The 21,788-nt window shown below is 44.2% G+C and overlaps 2 protein-coding genes across 3 annotated transcripts in view; both read left to right on the forward strand.

Annotated features, from left to right (window-relative positions):
- Positions 1-1,308, forward strand: part of ZFR (zinc finger RNA binding protein) — a 40,065-nt gene extending 38,757 nt beyond the window's left edge. For both annotated transcript variants that reach the window (XM_075410585.1, XM_075410586.1), the window contains exon 20: positions 121-1,308. In XM_075410585.1, coding sequence (XP_075266700.1) covers positions 121-300 — 180 coding nt within the window. In that variant the 3' untranslated portion in view covers positions 301-1,308. The remainder of the gene's footprint in view (positions 1-120) is intronic.
- Positions 1,309-15,728: 14,420 nt separating this feature from the next.
- Positions 15,729-21,788, forward strand: part of MTMR12 (myotubularin related protein 12) — a 34,444-nt gene continuing 28,384 nt past the window's right edge. The window contains exon 1 of the mRNA XM_075411222.1: positions 15,729-15,873. Coding sequence (XP_075267337.1) covers positions 15,814-15,873 — 60 coding nt within the window. The 5' untranslated portion in view covers positions 15,729-15,813. The remainder of the gene's footprint in view (positions 15,874-21,788) is intronic.

The following is a 21,788-nucleotide window of genomic DNA, read 5'->3' on the forward strand; positions in this document are numbered from 1 at the left end:
GATAATCAGAGCTAAGGATAATGTGATACACCACTAATGTTCTTCATTAATTGTTTGACAGAGTACTCAAAAGTGACATTTGTTTCTGACAGAAGTATCTTCCTTCTGCCCTTTTTCTAGTTTGCACTGAGACTCCTTGCATTCCGTCAAATACACAAAGTTTTAGGAATGGATCCGTTACCGCAGATGAATCAACGCTTCAACATCCATAATAATCGTAAAAGGAGAAGGGACAGTGATGGGGTTGATGGATTTGAAGCAGAGGGAAAAAAAGACAAAAAAGATTATGATAACTTCTAAAAATGTTTGTCATCAATGCTAAATCAAAGGTGATAAAAAGTCCATTTGTTGCCTTGCTTTTACTTCATTCATAATAATGTCTGTTTAAAACATCCAAAACCAACTCGGGAGTTAGATTTGGAAGAGAACAACCTAGCTCTTCTGTGAGATTCTGAATATTTTAATGGATGTACTGTACCAGACAAATTATGGATGGAAAGACTGCAAATGGAAATTCTGCTATCATAGGAAAAAGTAGTTTTCCCTCATTGCATTTTCTTTAAACGTGTTGCTAACTTCAGTAACTTTTATTCTTTTTTTTTTGTCTTTTTGATTAACAAGTGAGTTGTTGTCTTACCTTGACTGTATTTAAAGCAGCATTTGTGGTTCTGTTGCTATGTGTATTTTGACTTTTTATTTAGAAATTGTTTTTTCGCCTTTGACACTAGTTGTGTAAGTTACATTGTGTTAGATAGTAAACTGTCCCCCTCCCAATTAATATTTCACAGAACTTTTTTTTTGTAAAGTGAGACTGCAGGATTATGTTTTTTTTCTAAATGTGAAGGGGTTACAACATAATTATCCTGCCATTTGAGTGCTCAGAATTTAATGTTTTTGCCAATCTTGTGGCATTTGTCTCCTTAGTGTGATATAACGGTGTAATTAAAACAAATTTGTGTTAATCTAATGAAGTTTGCTGTTAGTTGTGCATTAGCAGTATGAAAGCTAATATATACAGTATGGTCTTGCAACAGTTTTAAAGCAGCTGCATAATTGATCAAAGTTTTGCATGATGTTTTTGTTTTTAATAGAAGGGCTTTAAAAACTGTCGTTTTAGGTTAAATGCGTAGGTCTTTGTATGATTTACTTTGTGACATAGCAAGGCCAAAAAATAACTTTCTGAATTCCTTTTCTCAACATACAAGCAAAAGCAGGCATTTCCCATTTAGAAGAAGTTAGTCATTCTTTTCAGTTTGTCATTATGATATTAATGCCTCTGAGCCCTTAAAATAAATGTTTGTCATATCAGTGCCTGTGAGGTTATTCCTTATAGCTATTCCTGTATAAACTTTCTGTGATTTTTTTCAATAATTCAAATTTTAAAAGTGAAGTATTACTGAAAAAGTGAAGGTTATCAAACTAAAAACCCAGAAAATTATTTGATGTGGCCATAGTGTATGCTTATGTCTCTTTCAAAAAGCTAAATATAGCAGTGGTGTAAGTAAAGTTACATCATACTGTTGATGTGTGCTCTGGTACACAGGTGTGATTTGTTGTCACAGCACTACAGTGGAATACACAAATAAAAACTAAAATTTACTAAATGACTAAAATTCATTACACACTGGAAACTGAAGTTTCACTTGTTCAATGTGTATTATGCTTTGTTGCAAACCCATAAAACACAGATTAACGTGGACTAACATTCCGGTAACTACTTCATCAATGGCTGTAGGAGAGTATCACACATTACAAAGATCATTTGTACTTTCTGGTACCATTTATTAAAAAAACTTTAGTTTCATTTTGAGGTTGAGTTATCTTTGACCTTTTTAATAAGTAACTCTTGGAGTACGGGGATGTTTCTGTTTGCACACCTACTGCTAACAGCGTGGGCCTATGGAATAAAAATACAATGTTTTAGAAAAATAGGAGTCTAAAGACTTAAAGAAAAAATTTAATACGGTGTTCTTGAGGTGTCAGAGTGCAATTTTTAAGGGAGTCATTGGGGTTAGCAAATAAAAGGAAAGCTTTCTTCATTGTAGGAAAGATTTCTTACGAATTTGAGCATCAGAAATACAGAAAGCAGAAATGCTTTAAAGTTACTTTATGAAAGGATTACACTAGTTTCTGTTGTGCAGCTTTGATGCGTAGCTCCAAGCACATGCTTGTTCGTAGTCTTTTTTTAAGAGGGTATCTTGCTGCCATGGTGTCTAGTTAGCCATTACTATTTATTTTGAAAGCTACAGGTGCTATTCATGTGGCTAGTTCAACTACATACCAAAGTTTCTTTCCTCAAAAAGCAACTATTCATGCATGTGACCCTAAAATTTAGAATTAAAAAGGTCAAAGGTGTATCTTGGATTTCCTGTATTTTTGTTCTGCTGGCTTTTAACTCTAAACCAGTTTCTGGATCTTTTGAAATATTGTATACTTAAAGTGATTCCACATTAAATACGAAGCTGTGACCATGACTTTTGCGCTGTGTGGTGAAGAGTGAATTTGCAGTTTGTTTCTGTTTTTTCTGCCCATTTTAATGGGCTACTTTAGGTAACTTCTGACTCTTGTAAATCTAAGAAGAGTGGAAAAAGAAGGTTTTGAAAAGCACAGAGCTAGCTTTGACTTTAAATATTACACTGTGCACAAAAGAAGACAAAACAGAGACCAAGCAATCAACTTATGAACAAGTAATAATTTTAATATCCTGTGTTTTGGTAATACTAGTGGTTTACTAATAAACAGTGTTTGCCCTTTTGATTCAGCAACGCTGTGTGTTAAAATCCCAGACACCATAGTCATCACACATGAAAGAGAAATGTACACAGCAAGAATTTTCCCCTCAGTGCGTTGAGGAGCAGTTTATGAAAACGTGAGCTGTTCTGTTTTGAAGCTTTTTCAACCTTACTTGTCTGCCTAGTTTATAAGTGTGTCCTGTCTGTTAGCAGTGTGGTCTCACGTGGTTTCCTGTATAGAGGCCTTGCTAGAAATTAAAGTCTGTTGGACATGGTCCATCAACTTGTCCCCCTATTATGAAATTCTAGATGAACTGTTAATCTTATAGAGCTATTGACTGTGATGCGTTCATTTGCTGCTTCTATTTCTAGACTTATTTCACTACTCAGAAGTTTCATGTACTTGAAATTGTTGTACCTCTCAAATTTCTGAGAGTCAGAATCAACTTTAAATATTCCTACAACAATTTCTATGCATATTTAACATTACAGAATCACAGAATGTTCGGGGTTGAAAGGGACCTCTGGGGATCATCTAGTCCAACCCCCGTGCCGAAGCAGGGTCACCTACAGCAGGCTGCACAGGACCTTGTCCAAGCGGGTCTTGAATATCTCCAGAGAAGGAGACTCCATAACCTCCCTGGGCAGCCTGTTCCAGTGCTCCATCACCCTCAGAGTGAAGAAGTTCTTCCTCACGTTCAGCTGGAACTTCCTCTGCTTCAGTTTGTGCCCGTTGCCCCTTGTCCTGTCACTGGGCACCTCTGAAAAGAGTCTGGCCCCATCCTCCTGACACCCACCCTTCAGATATTTGTAAGTATATATTAGGTCCCCTCTCAGCCTTCTCTTCTTCAGGCTGAACAAGCTCAGCTCCCTCAGCCTCTCCTCGTAGGAGAGATGCTCCAGTCCCCTCATCATCCTTGTAGCCCTCCGCTGGACTCTCTCCAGTAGCTCCTCATCTTTCTTGAATTGGGGAGCCCAGAACTGGACAGAGTACTCCAGATGGGGCCTCAGTAGGGCAGTGAAGAGGGGAAGGAGAACCTCCCTCGACCTGCTGGCCACACTCCTCCTAATGCATCCCAGGATCCCATTAGTTTTCTTGGCAACCAGGGCACACTGCTGGCTCATGGTCAACCTGCCGTCCACCAGGACACCCAGGTCCCTCTCCGCAGAGCTGCTCTCCAGCAGGTCCGCCGCAAGCCTGTACTGGTGCATGGGGTTGTTCCTCCCCAGGTGCAGGACGTTGCACTTGCCCTTGTTGAACCTCATCAAGTTCCTCTCTGCCCAACTTTCCAGCCTGTCCAGGTCACGCTGAATGGCAGCACAGCCTTACGGTGTATCCACCACACCTCCCAGTTTGGTGTCATCAGCAAACTTGCTGAGGGTACACTCTAACTCTTCATTCAGGTCATTCATGAAGAAGTTGAACAAGACTGGGCCCAGTACTGACCCCTGAGGGACACCACTAGTTACAGGCCTCCAACTAGACTCAGCGCCGCTGGTGACAACCCTCTGAGTTCTGCCATTCCGCCAGTTCTTAATCCACCTCACTGACCACTCATCCAGCCCACATTTCCTGAGCTTGCTTATGAGGATATTATGGGAGACAGTGTTGAAAGCCTTGGTGAAGTCTAGGTAGACACATCCACTGCTCTCCCCTCATCTACCCAGCCAGTCATGTCATCGTAGAAAGCTGTCAGATTGGTCAAGCATGATTTCCCCTTGGTGAATCCATGCTGACTACTCCTGATAACCTTGTTTTCCTCTACTTGCTTGATGATGATCTCCAGGAAAAGCTACTCCATCACTTTTCCTGGGATGGAGGTGAGGCTGACCGGCCTGTAGTTCCCTGGGTTCTTCTTCTTGCCCTTTTTGAAGATTGGAATGACATTTGCCATTCTCCAGTCCTCAGGCACCTCTCCTGTCCTCCAAGACCTCTCAAAGATGATGGAGAGTGGCTCCTTCTTGCCCTTTTTGAAGATTGGAGTGACACTGGCCTTCTCCAGTCCTCGAGCACCTCTCCTGTCCTCCAGGACCTCTCAAAGATGATGGAGAGTGGCTCAGCAGTGACATCCGCCAGCTCCCTCAGCACTCGTGGGTGCATTCCATCGGGGCCCATGGATTTGTGGATGTCCAGATCGCTTAAGCGATCCCTCACACAGTCCTCCTCGACCAAGGGAAAGTCATCCTCTCTGTGGGCTTCCTCTCTTACCTCTGGGGCCTAGGATTCCTGAGGACCTGCCTTGGCACTGAAGACTGAAGCAAAGAAGGCATTCAGTAGCTCTGCCTTCTCTGCATTCTTGTTGCTGGTTGAGTATCTGCTGATCGTTAGTCTGTTAAGTATTCACACAATGCTGAATTCAGTTCTTTATTAAACAATTAAGACTTGTTTGGACTCCCCAAATGGATTTTAATAGCATAGCATTAATAATGGAGGGGGAGTGTGTAGGCACAATTTGCAGGCTGTTTTTTTCCACTTTCATCGCAGGTTTACAAAGTGCAGTGATAGATTCAACAAAAGCATCTGTTTTCCTTCTGTTTGTTGGTTTTTATTTATTTATTTTCTCTGAAAGATGTAAGCCAAAGAGCCTTCTAGCAAAAAGGCTAGAAAATTAAATTTCTCTTGAGAGATTCTTTTATAAATCTTCTCAAGAGTTCTTTTTTCTTTCAGTTTGGTATTATTCAGACTTTTTAAAATGAAACCGATATCTAGCCTTTTGGGGAGGGAAAAGAATCCAAGGAGTGTCCTCTACAGAGTTATCACAGTGGTTTCGATTTACATCCAAATAAAAATCAGGCTTTATTCTGTAAATGCCTGTTAATTTGTATTCTCCCATTTTGTTCCACTTTCTCATTTGGATTATGAAAATGTGCTTATATATTCCTAGCACTGAGAGAAGTTTGCTGTTGTTTATTGAACTGCTTTCTGATGTTTTACAGTTTGCATTTTAAGAAATGCTGCCCTAATAATACTTGACAAGTGTAAAGTTCCTAACAGGGTGAAGGTCCTTGGTTTTCATGGGTACACGATTGGCAGCTGTTGCTGGGGATTTTTATCCTTCACAGTTGCACACTTTCCCATTTAACACAGCCGTAACATATCTATTAGCAGGGGTCATCATTAAGAGTAGTTTTCTTTAATACATCTGTTTTCTTAAACTATTCTGCAAAGCCATGGCCATTAACATTTATTCTGAAGCCGGTGATCATTTATTGCAGGGTAGTTTAAAGCCTATCAGCTTATAGAGGTTCAGCTTATCTTAAATACTTTCACATATATTCTACATCAATCCTATTTCAGGTTGATATCCTAAATCCATAGAAATGTAGAATGGCATCAAGAAACCTCTATGGATTTTTGAAGTTTTCTATATTTAAAAATCTAAGATTGCAGAATAGAATATCTGACCAAGAGAAAATAAATCACTTTTTCTACAGCGAAAGGTTACTTTGACATTAAAAGGGAGACAAAAAGCCTCTTGTTTCTACAAGAGAATCACACACCTACTCCTTATGTAAGCTTTTTTTTCTTTCCTTTTCTGCATGCTGCATTGTGTTTGTATTAATTGTGTGCATATATGATAAGGAAGCTCTGTCCAGAATATGTAAGACAGGCTTATCACAGATGTACCTTCTGGCATACATTTAAATTTGCCAGTAATTTGCTGGTTATACAAGTTAATGAGCTGAGCTAACATTGCTAACACTGCAAGTCAGAACAATATGTGAGCAATGAAGGAGCCTGAACACAGGGGTTTGCTGTCATTTTGCATGCTCCTGGGGTATGTGGTGCTCCGAAAGGGGATGGGTTTCCCTGATGTCCAGGCCTGTGCCACCCCGTGTGGATACTCAGAATGCCTTAGGATGTCTAGAATGGCCAGACATGACCATTCCCACATGTCCTGTCACTGGGTCCCAGGGAGAAGAGCTCAGCACCTCCCGCCCCACGTCCCCTCCTCAGGAAGCTGCAGAGAGCAATGAGGTCGCCCCTCAGCCCCCTTCTCTCCAAACTACCCAAGCCCAGAGTCCTCAGCCACCCCTCACAGGACATTCCTTCCAGCCCTCTCACCAGCCTTGTTGCCCTCCCGTGGACACACTCAAGGACCTTCTCATCCTTCTTAAACGTTGGGGCCCAGAACTGCCCACAGCCCTCGAGGTGAGGCTGCACCAACACTGACTGCAGCAGGGTGATCCCCTCTTTTGCCCGGCCAGTGCTGCTGTGCCTGATGCGCCTCAGGATGGGGTTTGCCCTCCGGGCTGCCCGGGCATGCTGCTGGCTCCTGCTGAGCCTGCTGCCGGCCAGCATCCCCAGATCCTTTCTGCAGGGCCGCTCTCCAGCCACTCCTCTCCCAGTCTGTCCTTGTGTCTGGCGTTACTCCGTCCCAGGTGCAGAATCCGGCATTTGTTCTTGTTAAATTTCATCCCACTAATCGTTGCCCAATGCTCTGATCTATCTAGATCCCTCTGCAAGGCCTCTTGTCCCTCAAGAGAGTCAACAGCCCCTCCCAGTTTGGTATCATCAGCAAACTTGCTAATGGAGCATTAAGCTCCTGCATCCAGACGGTTAATAAATACATTGGACAAAACAATGCATTCAATTTCTCATACGGACCAACCAGCTTTCTATGTCCGTAAGTATCAAGGATTCCAAAATGTATTGTTTCAAATAATTTTTCCTGTTTCATGTTCATTATAATTTTGGTCGTCTTACAGAACGAAGGGCACACACATTTTAGCTGGAAAATGTCTGTTCTTCCCAGCCTTTTTCCCTTTGATGGTCAATCACCTCAATAACTGCATTTCTCCAGTGAAAAGAGGTACTCTTTGAGTGAATTATGACTTTGAGAAGTGAGAGGAAAGGGAAAAAAAACAAGAAAAATGGTATCAGAAAGAACAGAACTGATTAAATGGATCCAAATGAAGAAATAAAATGAGGAAGGCCATTAGAGAGCTAAAAATCAAAGCTAAATTAAAGTTACATGAAGTGGCAAAAGAGTCAGCTACAAACTACAAAAATAGTGTGGGAAAATGAAGAGGAAGGCTCTATTTCATACAGAGAGAATGTTGTCCAGTACGTGATTTGATACCTGTGCAGCAACCGCAGTGCTCCACAAAAACAGAGCAGAAAATAAGAAGTGCCAGGTGATTGAGGAGGATGAGACTGAAATGGCTTAGGCCAGGCGAGCTGAGGTGTTAATAGAAGTTACATGAAATATCACTGCGAATGGCTGGGAGGAAAGGTGAAGAGGAAGATGCAGAGAAGGGACTGACCTTTCACGCATATATCCTACCTCGCAGGCAAACTGTACATCTAGTGTCCACACCTTGCTCCCTTACATGTGAGCGAAGGGGAGAGTGTTGAAGAGTGTGTGAGCACACTTGCACAGACACTTGGAAATCAAATCGAATGCTGTACAGCAAAAAAAAAAAAAAAAAAAAAAAGTGCAGTTTTATGCAGCAAATCAACAGGCGCAGTTGGGCTAATATTTGAAACGTCTTGTGTGCTCACGGCAGCAGAGAGCGCTGTGTCATTAGCAGCAGCTTCCGTTTGAAAAGGCAGTTAATTTTCACCTTGCTGTGGCAAGCACTGATCCAAAACAGTGAAGTTTCAGTTACTCCAGTGTTCCTCTCTATTGCCAAAGAATGCGTTTTAAAAGAAATTTAAAATAAATAATTTTTTAAAAAGATGCCGCAAAGTTGCTGTGGCTGCAAAATCCAATATAAAATCTATGCTAGTGCATAAGAAGAGACCAGCGGATACAAACTCAGTCAGGACTATCTCATGAATAAATCGGAAGTAAATACTTTCAGGGGTGAAGAAATGAAACGCTTCAGAGTAGGCATTGGAGAAGGGAGAAGAGAGATTCAATTTGTCCAGGGTTACTGGGAGGCTGCAAAGAAGAAATGAGCTATCAAAGTTCTCCAAGGTAAGGATTCCCACTGGGGAAGGCGACGAGAAAGAGGTTGTGAAAGAAGACTGGATAAAATGTGTGTCAGAAGAGTACATCTGGCAAATCACTGAGAAAAGGAGGAGAGGGACATTCCAGATGCAATTCTTGTGTGAGGAAATAGTGTGCATTTTTGCTTTCTTGCATCCATTTCTTAAGATACTTCTTGCAGCTGCTGCCAGGGGTGATTTCAGGACAATAGACTCAGGATTAGCATTCCTCATATGGCAGTGGTAAATCCTAAACCAGGATTCTGGATGCTTTAACTAATGTCCCCAGCATGTTCTCCAGTGTATCCAGACGCATAAGATGTGCCAATTTACAAGCTATGTGACCAGCTCGGAGCTCCTATTACAGGAGTAGCCAGGGCTGAAGTGTTTCCCAAGGAGCAGTGAAGCAGAGTGAGAGAAAACAGACCTGAAAGCCAAGGGCTTGGAACAAAGTCCACACAAGAAAATTCCACTTACTCTCTGCTCGTTTATATATTCTTGTTCTAGCAAATCAAAGACAGTTGCTAACAGGAGAGAACATAGGGGTTTATGAGATTTCTTTTACAAGATTCGCTGCTTCTGCAAAGCTTGCTGCTTCAAAGATTTGTATGTCTTCGCCAAATAAAGGTTTACCTTGCTTAGACAAAGGCCTTTTTGGAGTCAGGAACAAAAATGGGAAGCTAGGGCCAGTCTCTATATTCATATTTGTGTTTTACCATTAGTTTCTGCTGAAGAGCATGTAGCTTTCCTTAAGGGGTAGGTTTGTGCCTGTTTCTTAAATTATCTGGGCTGGATTTTTTAGTTACAGCAGCCGTATGGGAGCTAGGGATGACACCATGAGCATTTAGCTGGATGGCTTCTCTCAATACCCAGCATCCATGATTCACACATGCATTTTTCATCAGGAAATCAAAGCCAAGAGCATGTCAAGGGCCTGGTAGGCAAAGTAGAACAAGCACGTTTTTTACTGCAGTCATGCCTAGATACCATTTTCACTGCTAATGGAAAGAACAGAAGAGGCAGGACACCGCTAGCAAAAGCTTCACGTCTCTGTGTGTACTTCACAAAGAAAAGAGGCTGTTGTCTAGGCCTAACACCAAGTATTTCTCCCTGCGGATATGCTGGAACCTGCCTGTCTTGTGCCCTGTGACTCCAATGCTGGATGGTTTTCACTAGCTTCTCTTTTCCCTGAGCAGGAGTCCTCACGCCCAGTGGAAAGAGTCCTGCAAGGAACAGCTATTGAACTAGATGGACCACATTCCCAGCTGGTGATGGACAGCTGGAAGTCTTCCCCAAGGGCTTTCCATTTACAAACTGAAGCACAGGAAGTTCCATCTGCACATGAGGAAGAATTTCTTCCCTCTGAGGGTGACGGAGCCCTGGAACAGGCTGCCCAGGGAGGTTGTGGAGTCTCCTTCTCTGGAGATATTCAAGACCCGCCTGGACAAGGTCCTGTGCAGCCTGCTGTAGGTGACCCTGCTTCGGCAGGGGGTTGGACTAAATGACCCACAGAGGTCCCTTCCAACCCCGAACATTCTGTGATTCCGTGATTCTGTGATTTGCATTGTGTTTGGAGAAGTTACTCAGGCAGAAAGAATCAAGGCCGCTCAGGAACTCTAGCAAGGACTCCTTGGCAGCTTTTTCCACCACCGAGCTCAGGGTCTGTCATCCAAACTGGGAATTGAATGTTGCTCTTTTCTTTCCTGGGGTTCATTCCAAGACAGAAGAGTCAATTCAAACTCTTGATATCAGGAGGTTCCTATAGCTATTTATCATTCTTGTTTTCTAAGAGCTTGTGATCCTTAGCACCTCCCTTTGGACTGCAGGTTGAGGAGAACTGAGGGTGAGAGGTGAGCCCCGATTTAGCTCAGCCCCGCATCCAGCCGTGGCATAGGCGTTCTGCTGGTACGGATGGGCTGTGGCTCACCCTTTGGGTACTGTTAAGGAGAAGAAGTCTCCAGCCTGAAGTAATTTGGATTCACAGCCTTCTGGAGAACAAAAGGAAGAGGCTCACCACACAACAAAGAAGTCTGTGTGTGCTTATGAACAAGTAATTGTGTTTGCTTTCAAGAGAGCTAAAAAAAGGTGGGGAACTTGCCTGGCTCCTGTGTTCTTGTTTCTGACACCCTGCTTCCTTGGGTGAGTAGAATTATTAGTTACTCACTTCCTTTCCTCCCAGTTGTAGCTAAGAAAGGGAGGTGGTTTTGCTATTATATGTGAGGTGCTTTGTTCCCCCAATTTTCACAGCTCTCATAGCAATACTTTGTTTTCCATCCTCAAGTTCAAAACATGTAATTCCCAGCTGCGTCTCTATGACTAAAGTAAACACTCAGGTCCAGGGTATGTTCTCAGCAGTTAATGCCTCTGTCCTACTCTTCATTATGTAATTGTTAATTTAGTTTTGTACTATTCTGCATTCATGTTTTGGCACTATACGCCCCAAATGGCAGATGAAACTTCCTGGTAAGTGGTGGGGTGCCCCCGGTCCTTCTCCACGACCTTTTAATATCTAGATTATCACTTGACCATGACTTAAAATTTCAGTTTGCTCATTAGCTCTGGAAGGCCCTTGTAAGACAAAAACATTCAGTAATTAGGGAATGGACACAAAACTGTAGTGGTCTGTATTGCTGTGGCTGAAGGAACTGTTGTTTGCCACATGGTACCTCCCAGACGGCTTTACTTGAGAAGTAAAATGCATCTCCTAACCACCTTCAGTGAGGAACTAGGCACATCGTGCCCCAGGACTGAGGAACCGGGTGGTGCAGGAGTCAGAGCTGCAGATTTCAGCTGAGGAAAGCTGGTATAGAGCTGCTTTCCCTTCACGGGGGGAGGTTCACAGAAAACCTCCCCAAATAAATTAGGTTCGCACAACAATGAATAGAAAACTCTGCTTAAAAAAAAATGAAACACCCAATACAGTCGGTAAAGAAAGAACACTGCAACAAAGATAAAAGATAAAGAATTCATCTAGGACAGCAATACACAATCTCCGACCATATACTTAGTAAATGAGAATGAAAACAAATGGTTATATTACATAGTTCTAAGTGGAATTCACCTTGGAGTTCACTATGAAGGTGCCAGACTGTAATGGATGAAATGTGAACTAATTTGGAAACTAGCTCCGAAAGGACACCTGAGAGCACTGGCAGATGAAAATGTCAATGCGAATCCAGTGCTAAAAGCATCACCTTAGAGTAGAGCCCTTCTTCTATATTTTTCCATTTATGAAATTGCCTTAATTTGCATAAAGTTAACATACATGACTTTTAGTAGGAAACCATCTTAACGTGTGTAAAGCAGAGATAGCTGCCGGCAGACTGATGTGCTGACCTTTCCCCAAAGGGTATCACAGTACATTCCTCACTTCCAATTTTTTCTGTGACAGTTTCTGTTAATCTGACTTCCAGCTTCGTCTTACGTCTTCTACATTTCTTGCATACTGATTTCAGCTGCTTTAATGTGGTCTCATACTGTTTAGTATACTAAGCCCTAAACTGAGTTATTTAATTGAGCAATACCAACAGGGAGTATCAGACACAGCATGCATGGCTGATCTCTGTATACTCGGGGTAAATCCAACACTTTTGGGACACCTCCTACCTCCAGAGCACGCATGGCTATCTGTAAGGCTCTGGGAAGTGTCAGACTAATTATGGATATACTATGGAAACATCCAGATTTCTGCACCTAAGGGGAGTTTTTCTGGTAATGCCCAAGCAACTGTAAAGCAAGAAAAATCTTCAAATTCTACCCAGGTAATTTTCCGGATAGAAAAAGACGATAGGGAAGCCTTGACAAATGGTAACTTCATGGGATTCTCTTTCCAGCTGCTACTTCAAAATATTTGCTTGTGTCACCCCTGGAAGTGCAATTGCTAAAAGCAGTCTCCAGACCTGCATCTGGCCGTGGTGCGAGGTCAAAGGGGGAGCGCAGCCGCAGAGCCCTGCCAGTGATTTACTGCTCTGGAATGGAAGCTCTGCACACCTCCATGCCTTTGCAGGTCTACGGCAGGGCAAATCTTCTCTTTATTGTCTTCAATGAGGAAATAGGGAGTAGAAATTCAGATGTAGTCATGCAAGTTTGCTTAACACTCAGGAATGGCCTTTAATACTTCGTTTGTTACGCTTGTCCAACCTACATCAAAGCGCCCACAGCACATAGTGACCTGCACCCTTGTCCACCCGAGCACCCTTGGGACTCCCCAAGGCACCAAGGTTTACAAAGTCCCAGGCTCAGAAAAGCTGAAATGTGCTACAAAGCTCTCTCCAGTGATCTTTGCCAACTGCACTCCAGATATTGTCTCGGACAATGCCTTATCCTGGCTACTCATGTCCCAGAGCCAAGGCAATCCTGACGAGGATGGCTGCCACAAAGGAAAATATGACATACAACTAGTAGTTAAGAGGACTCCTGAAAGAAAACTGATAGGGAAGCTGCCATCAGTTCCTTTGTGACTCGCCTCCCTCACCAAGCCTGGGCACAGCTGAGAATTCAGCCCAAAGAATTAATCAAATTAATGGCATGTAAGTTTCTTAAACAAAGCAGCCTCTGTTCATGGGAGGAGCAGAGCTGGTCTGTGAGATTTCTTCCTGCAGACAGCTTTAAAGGCAAATACTGTGATAATATTTTTAGAAAGAATGCCAAATATCAGGATAAAATGGGAGCAGTGAAATGCCATTTGTTCTTCGACCACCACAGAAAAACTAGAACTTGATTTTTAAAAAGTTTTACTCTCCTACATTTACGTGACGGTCACCGACATACATCTAAAATTGAAAAAATCAAACTGCTTGATTTTGTAGGCTCACTTTTTTTTTTAACAGACAGAAAGTCATTGGCAGCACAGAACAAAACTTCCCATATAGAAGTAAAGTGGGAAGATGGATCCTGTTAATACACCATCCCAGGATCTTCAATTTGTTGCAGAAATGTTTTTTTAAAAAGTCTTCGCTAGTGATGAGAACAATCCCAAGCGATACAACTCTGCAGCATCTTCTTTCCTCACGGGGAGGGCGTGATTCAGAAAAGTACTACAGGGTAAAAATGCTGGAGGAAGGGGGGGTACATGAAAATAACAGAAAAGTTAATGTATAAATATATAAATGAGAGGCAGTAGGTGACTACAGGTGAGTGGAAAGACGAGGTGAGGAAGGGGTACGCTGAGAAAAGCCACCTTCAGCCTGGCCAAGCTGATTTCCCCAGGTGCCCGGGGCACTGAGTTCTCCCTCGAGGCTGTTTCTGAACAAGGAGTTTATTTGGGTACCCCCACTACCTTCAGCAGCAGCACCGCAGGGGGAATATATGGAGATCAGGTGGCTGGGCTGAAGCTGGCTTTTGTGAGCACTCCTCACAGGCACTTAGGACTTCAGAAGAGAAAGGGAGAAGACTGCACAGAGAGGTCTTTCTGGGGAAGTGGAAGATCACCAAAGCCCTCGGTGCTCTGTAGTCTGTTGGGGCGCAGTGTCTGGGTTGGAGCTGGCCCTTTCAGATGCAGACGTACTTTTCTGAGGTAAGTCAACTTGCGTGTGTGGTAGCTTTGTTTCTTCCATTCCAGAAAAGATAAGACACACTGGCTGATGAAGTGGGGATCTGAATCTGGCCCTCAAATTCCAGCAGAAGGCCTTCAAATCCCTTCCCCAACGAGTTCAGCCCGGCGCATGTGGCAGCTGGGCTGGAGCACTCCCTGTTCATCGCCAGGGACAGGACATGGGGCCACACGGATATTTTGCTGATGCAGAACAGCAGATACATTCCCATTTTTTGGATGTAGGGCTTTTTTTTTGATGAGATGTTGAAGAATGAATTCCCATGTGCTGTGTGGGAATTGAAGCTTCTTTTGTGCTTCCCATAGGAGTTAAGACTCTGGCCTGGTGTCAAAACATCCCTTCCTCTCTGATACATGCTACGCCAGTGGATAGCTGCGTTTTGCCTTGGTCTGCATGTAAACTTCAGGGCATGCTTGGAGGTCATCCTGCTGTTGCCACTGTAAATTCAGATGCTTTAAAAGTTTATTTTTTTATCGCGCTATTCTCTTTCTTTGTGTATTTTAATACGCTGGAGAGCATGGAGGTGCTGTCCCCATTTTCCCCTCACCCTAGATTTACGCCAGCGTACTCTCATGGGCTGTGCTTTTGACCTATGCAGCGGAGGTCAGATGCGATGTAAGGGAACGATTTGGAAGCAGCTGTGGAGTGAAACGTGAGAGCTCTTCTGCGTGGGACCCCATGCCAGAACAGCCTTCGTTGCAGAACCGCTAACAAAACCTAATCTCTGAGTTGGGGGGGGGGGGGGGGGAGGTGTTCAGGCAGGAGGTGATGAAGTCCAAAAGACTTCTCATTCCTGGAATTTGAGACTAAATATAGCCAAATTAATTCATTTCTGAATTAAAAGTCACTCCATTTTATTTTTATAAATGCTGTTTTATGACTCCTAGTGCCTCTTTTTCTTTCTCCTTTAACTTTCCTAGGCCGGGGCTTGGAGCAAGGTAAATCAAGTGATGTATTACAACAGAAAGAGGGGGAGCGATATGAAAAGTGCTCATCATTAGTACCTGAAGGAGCTGTCGATTTTCACACCCTACGGTCTACTGAAGTTTGTGAAGCATGGTGGGTTTTCGTAAAAAAAATAGTCCCGTGAGGTCTACCCTGTACGCAAATCGCCACCGGCGTCACCATTCGTCGTTCGAACTGCCGGGCAGCCCTGCTGCGCTGCCGCTGGAGGAAGCGCCGTACCGGGCGGGCTCCGGGGGCCGAGACCCGGGGAGAAACCCGCCCGCTGCCGCCCGTCCCCTCTCCCGGCCCTGCGGCACCGGCACGGGGACGCGGCTACCCCGGCGGGGCGGGAGGTGGCCGCCGCCCCGCCTCCTCCAGCCGCGCCCCCTCGCGGCCAATAGGAGGAGGGCGCGCTTGTGACTGACAGCGGCTATGCCCGATGAGGACGGGCGCGGCGGGGAGGCGGTGCCCTAGAATTGGCCGGGGAGGGGGCGGGCACCGGGCTAGGGGCGGGGTCAATGACGTGCGCCGGATACCACCGTCCGCGCCGACGGTGCCGCCGCCGCCGTGGCCCCGCCGAGGAGGAGCCCTGGGGAGCGGTGCCGGTGCCGCCGCGGGCTCCAGGGGCAGACGGGAGGCGGCCGGAGCCATGTTGGGCAGCGGGGCCAAGGCGGCCAAGCCTTCTTTCGTGTCCTACATCAGCCCGGAGGTGCGGGGCGGGCGCGGCCGCCCTGTGAGAGGGGCCGGCGGCGGCGGCCCCTGAGGGGGCTGGGGCGGGAGGTGCGGGCGGGGGAGCTGCCCGGCTGCCGCAGCCCCGGCCCGCAGCGCGGCGGTGGGGGTCTCCTCAGGGCCGCGGCCGGGCCGAGGGGGGGATGTCTGGGCGGGGGGCTCGTGGGGCCGGTGCGAGCGCGGTGAGGTGAGGTGAGCCGTGCCGGGGGCGGCCTGCCCGCTGCCTCGGAGGGGCTTGCCGGGGCGGGCAGCGTCTCGCTCGCTGCTTCTCGGGGACGTTCCGAGCCGGTTCCCCTCGGCGCTGGCATCGCCTCACGCCCACGGCGTGCTCTGGCGCGGTGAACCCCCTGTTTTCGGTTCTGCCACTGCGAAGCCCTGGGTTCTGCTTCCTGCACGGCTCGGTGCTGAGCGCTTGGCTGTGCCTGCCGCTCGCACTGCTCTTCCTGTTGTCCTTTCGCTCACTTGTTAAAGCTCGTGTTGGCAGTCTGGTTGAAGTGGCTTTAGGCTCCGCTTACTGAGGTCATATTGTTAGCAGATGGTATTAGATCAGTATTGTTATTCAGTATTCCTTCATTATAATTCCTGGTAAACAGCTGTTTTCTAGGAAGAGCAGTGTTCGTGAAAACTAGCTGTTTGTGGGGTTGCTTCCCCCCCTCCATAGTTCTTTGTATCAAACTGGTTTTTCTTAATTGTTCAGCTCTTTTTAGAGCTTTTTAATAATGAGATTTTTGTCTATTTTGTTAATTGGTACAGAGTTCGTCAGTGGCAGGACCTGAACTTCTGAAGTAACAGTGCAGAGTTGTTATGGCTTTAGTCAGCTGTGTGTTTAAAACTTAAGTCCTTATTTTGTAGTAGCAGCTCTGTTTTTATATGTTGTTTAGCCCAAGTGGCTTGTAGTTTTGTCAGTTTACTTTAAAAGCTTTCTGTCTTCCTTGTATTTCCCAGTGAAAATGGGTGTTTTTATTACTTAGAGAAGTGGTGGATGCCCCATCCTGGGAAACAGTCAAGGCGAGGTTGGACTGGGCTCTGAACAACCTGGTGGAGTTGAAGATGTCCCTTTTTATTGAAGGGGGGTTGGACTAGATGGCATTTAAAGGTCCCTTCCAACTCAGACTATGCTGTCTTCTCTGTGTGAAGTCAGTCTTATGCCTTAGGAAAGTATGTTGTACAAACACACAAAACTTGTACACTCAAGGAACTGAATTTTGTGAGGGTAAGAACTTTAGTTATTGGACTCACTGAAAGACGCTTCACCATTTGAACAAGCATGCTGGATGATGAAAGCTTGCCGGAAAAAATGCCCAGTGGGAAAAGGTACAAGTCAAATACATGTAGTGCAGTAAGATACCAAATAATGAAGAGTACTTTGATTATAACTACAGTAACGTAACTCTTCAAATGTGATCCTGCTGGCTACAGGAAGAATAATGAAGGTGTTTATTGTTGGAAGATGAAGCTCTTAATGAAATACCCTGATGCACCAAGGCTTGCAGTCATTTACTCTTTATTTATTCATGCTGCTTGTAACCATCTTCTTGATGCACTTAAATTTAAGAATTTCCTGGGCTCTTACAGCAGAAGCTTTGACATATAGACCCAGTTTCTGCCAGAGAATTGGTGTCTCTTGCAGCTTCAAAAGCTCAGTGAAAATGGGGTCTGATCTCAGTAGCAAATAAAGCAAATTTAACTCTTTGTTCTGTTGGATGTTGCTGTCTTTTTGACAGCCTGTGACTGTCTTAATGGGATGGTTACACAGGAAGCTGAAGACTCTAGTGGTTTTTGTGAGGATTTAAAGTATAACTTTAGATATGTGAAGAAACCTGTGAGGCTATTTGGAGATCTGGAAAAAGCACGTTGATTACATATCCTGAAGTAATCAGAAGTGAGCATGTCTCAAAGAACTATATCTGTATGTATGTGAGAAGAATTACTTTCTGACCACATATTTCCTGTACCTGTTAACTTCCATGTAGTTGAGTTTTAAAACTGGGGCTGGAAAGATAGGTTGGTGGTAATACTTCAGTCCCTCTTACGTGGAAAATAGTTCCGTCAGCTGGGAACTTCCCATTCATCCAGGCAGTGTAACTGCCGAACTAGGGCAGACTACTGTCCTGTCACCTTCAGTAGCAGGTGCCTGGGGAAGAGTGTAGGCAACAGGTATGTTCAGTGTGATGCCTCCTCTGGTAGACCCTGTCAGAAGGTGGGAAACAGCAGTTCAGGGAGTTCGGGAGCTTGAGGTTACATCTAGGTAGCGTTTGAGTTAATGATGGACTTGTCTGTGAACTTGTGGAGCCTTGGCTCAAATCTGTTTATACTTCTGACTTGCAACAAGATTTTCTGGCAACCACTGTGCAATACAGAGCGATATAGTAGTGTTATGCTGTAGTCCTCTTTGCTTGCAACCTCCAGATTCTCTGGGCTTGTCCCTGTTAGCCTTGAAAGTTGTTTGAGACCTTGAGCTGCTCCTTCTAGGTTAGCGGAACCCCTACAGTAAGAAAATGAAACAGGCAGAGCTGAGTTTTGTTCTAGCCCCAGCTCGTTTAGCCCATCCTCAGCTACCTGAGGGACACACTAGGTAATGCTCAGAAAAATAAAATGAAGTTACCTTTAAACTGTTTATGGAGTTTTTTTTCATTTGAACGTCAAAAGAAACAGGAACTCTATTTGTGTTAATATATGGCAAGATAAAAATAAGGGGTGAACAGAAAATGCAGTTTATTAAAGAAGCAGAAGTGATTTCCGCTATGAAACCCCAGAATGTCTGGAAAAGCAGTGTTTTTGACATTTGACTAAGTATAGCCTGGTTATGCTGTGCTATGTGGAACCACAGATCAATCAATGGTCTGTTGAGAGCGAGACCGTAGGATGTTGATATTAGTGACACACTTCCCCTCCGGACAGACTTGGCTACCCTGCAGGAAGTGGGGTGAATACTAGGGTATAAAAGTCAATGTTTTGACATGTCTGATCATAGACTAGCAGTATTTGTCTATGGAGACACAGAAACAAGAACCGGTCAATTACTTCATCATTTTCTAACTCTAAAATTTCAAAACTGAAAGCATTTACAAGGCTCACAAGCTGTATCGTGTTTTCCTTCAAAATCTTAATTTGAATAAAAATGCAGCTATTAAACTTGATTTGGGGCTTAATGTTACTTTTTCTGCCTGCATTCTTAAAAGTTAAATCCTTCATGTTAATTCTTATAGGATATTACGTCTTGTATTAGCCCTTAAACTTTAAAAGAGTTCGTTCTGCTTTGTGCTGCTTGTCCCTGAAATCTGAAGCACACCTCAGGCTGCCAAGTTGTGAGGGTAGCTTTCACACCTCTTGTGCTTTGCCTCTCAAGTTGTGCACTGCTGTTAGCTCATAACCAGTATGAATACTTGTTGCTTGTAAATCTTGGTACAATATTGTGTGTTCTGTAGTGGTCAATTGTAAAACAGTGTGGTGCTCCTTTGAAATTGGAGTGATGGACCGAAAACAGGACAGAATTGAAGGGTGGCATAAGGAATAGCAGTTACCAAAGCAGGCAGCTGGGCTCTGAAGTGACATGGGGGAAGCTGAGCGTTGAAGTCAGAGGAGATGGACAGGACAATGTAAGGAAAGAGGAAAGGATAAAAGATGAAAAGGACATGGAAAACATGCGCTATGATCTAATGGGCAATTAGGTAATGGAGCCGTGAAAGGAAGGAAAACAAGTGTTTAGAGATTATTTTCAGCACTGTTACTGAACTGTAGTAAGTATCTCCTCTGGATTGTATGGCATACATTAAGGGATTACTCTTGTTTGACTGCGAAATAGTCTTTCAGAAACTACAAAGTATATACTGTGGTTCGTTTCTGAATACAAAGGATATGCTAAGCATGTGCACAGTTATTTCCTCTTTTGCATTAAAGTCCAGCAGAACTCTTACACACAAGTTTGGATTAATTTCACTTAGGAATGCTGTATTCACTTTTTGAAGCACTACAACTAACTTGCAAATATTTCAGTGTACAGTTTGACTTTTACAACCAATAAAGATAAGTGTATAGTTAAGAAAGCTATCCGAGCCCTCCATTAGTCTTTTAGTGACTTATAAGTAAACAAGAAAAAATGGACATTCACAGCAAGTCTCACCATGATGTAGAGCTTTCTTGTGGAGAGATTACTTGTGGAGAACTATATAATAACATTAGAATATCCTGTGTTCTCACAGCACTACTATTTGCTGTCAGCCGTGAAAGAATGTATGTTTCAGCCAGTGCCGTTTAAACACTGGAAGTAATAACTGGTTTCTGCGTTACATAAATCTAATAAACAATGTTTTTCCCAGTATGTTTACTAAAAATCTTGGTTTTCATTGTTGGAAAAGGGGACTTGGAAACTAGCAAACCTTTAGCACAAATATCCGGCTCTGGATAAATGGAAACATTACTGTGGGATAAGGTGGGCTTAGAGCATGTAATGTGCAGCAGCAAAGATCAGGGTAATCTGGATGCTAGCATGCTCATTTTCTCTCCACAGTTGTTTGTGTCCCTGTGGGAGTGGGAGGCGAGGAATTGCTCTCAGTTGTGGTGAGGCTCTAGGACAAAGACAAGGAATCACTTGGGATCCCTCTTCCACCCTGACTGTTATGACTTTGTTAATATAGCATGATTGCTACTTGATCTACTGCCTTGACTCGATGTTGCTTCACCCTTGGTGGCTCTTTTATGCTTTGGTACTTGGAAAGAGATGTCTCCCCAGACTTGGGGACTGTATTTTAGCCCCTTTAAATATATTTTGGGGGGAGAGCTGAATGTAGTCCCTGGGTATTGCAAACTGTGCAGTTGTTCACTATGCTTGGGTAAAAACCAAGAAGGAAAAAGAGGTGAGCCTTTCATTAAGAAAAACAGTTTCCCTCTTGTTTGGCCTCCCCCCTGTTGAAGCATGGAGTCTGCAAGGAGCACGGTGTCCTCTTTACCTGGCACTTCATGGTTTTGTAGTGCTGTCAGCTGAAGCTGGTTCGAACTAACAAGAAGGATGACGTGTTAGGGGTTAGTGTGGTGTTGCATGTCAGCCTGCAGTTGTGGTATGGTTTGGTGCTCTGTACTGTTACAGTTGGAAATTTTGGGTGTTGCTATATTGCCTACCACTGTTTAACCTGGAAAAAGGAATGTAGCACAAGGTAAGCACACGGGTGGGAAGCGTCTTTGAAGAACAAGTTTCTAAAACCTTCAGCAAAGTTGAGGTCTTTGTCATTTCTGAGGCAATCGAAAGTTAATTTTCCTCATTTGCGTGGTGTCCTATGGGCATCAGCTTTTAGCTATTGCTGGTGGTAGGGTTTCCTGAGCACCTTGAGTAAGAAGTGCCAAGATGCTGCCTGGGCCGTTCGGAACAGGGAAGCTGCAGATGAAGAAGTACCTATCTAGAGGTGTGCATGGCTTTCAGTGGGCATATATGGGAAGTGCGTGCATGCTTAACTTCAGCAAATGGTCGGAGTGTGAAGTTTCCTGAGGTCTGAGTAGGTTTAATAGCTTGTGGAAAGGGAGAGACTTGCTTCTGCTGCTTCCCTTTCCTTTGTTTCTCTGCTCATCTGACCTGTTGATGAGCCAGTTCTGCTAACAATAGGCAGTAACAACAAAACCAAATGTAGCACAAGAACAGACTTTCCAGCTGATCTTATGAACCAAATTACCTCACCATGTAGTCAGGCAAACCCAGGGATAAAAGGAGTGGGTGGGTGAGTATGAACTGTATGACTGATTAAAGGGGTGTTGAGGAGCATGCATTTTAGTGTCAGCAGGCCCTTAAGTTAGTCCTAAGATCTGTGTGGCCCCAAAACCGAAATCCATTAGAAAAATGAAAGACAGTAGAGATATTAGCTAAACTTATGGGTTCCTACACAACTTGCACTGATTCACGATGAG

The sequence above is a fragment of the Opisthocomus hoazin genome, chromosome Z (assembly GCF_030867145.1).
Source record: "Opisthocomus hoazin isolate bOpiHoa1 chromosome Z, bOpiHoa1.hap1, whole genome shotgun sequence".
Classification (NCBI taxonomy): domain Eukaryota; kingdom Metazoa; phylum Chordata; class Aves; order Opisthocomiformes; family Opisthocomidae; genus Opisthocomus; species Opisthocomus hoazin.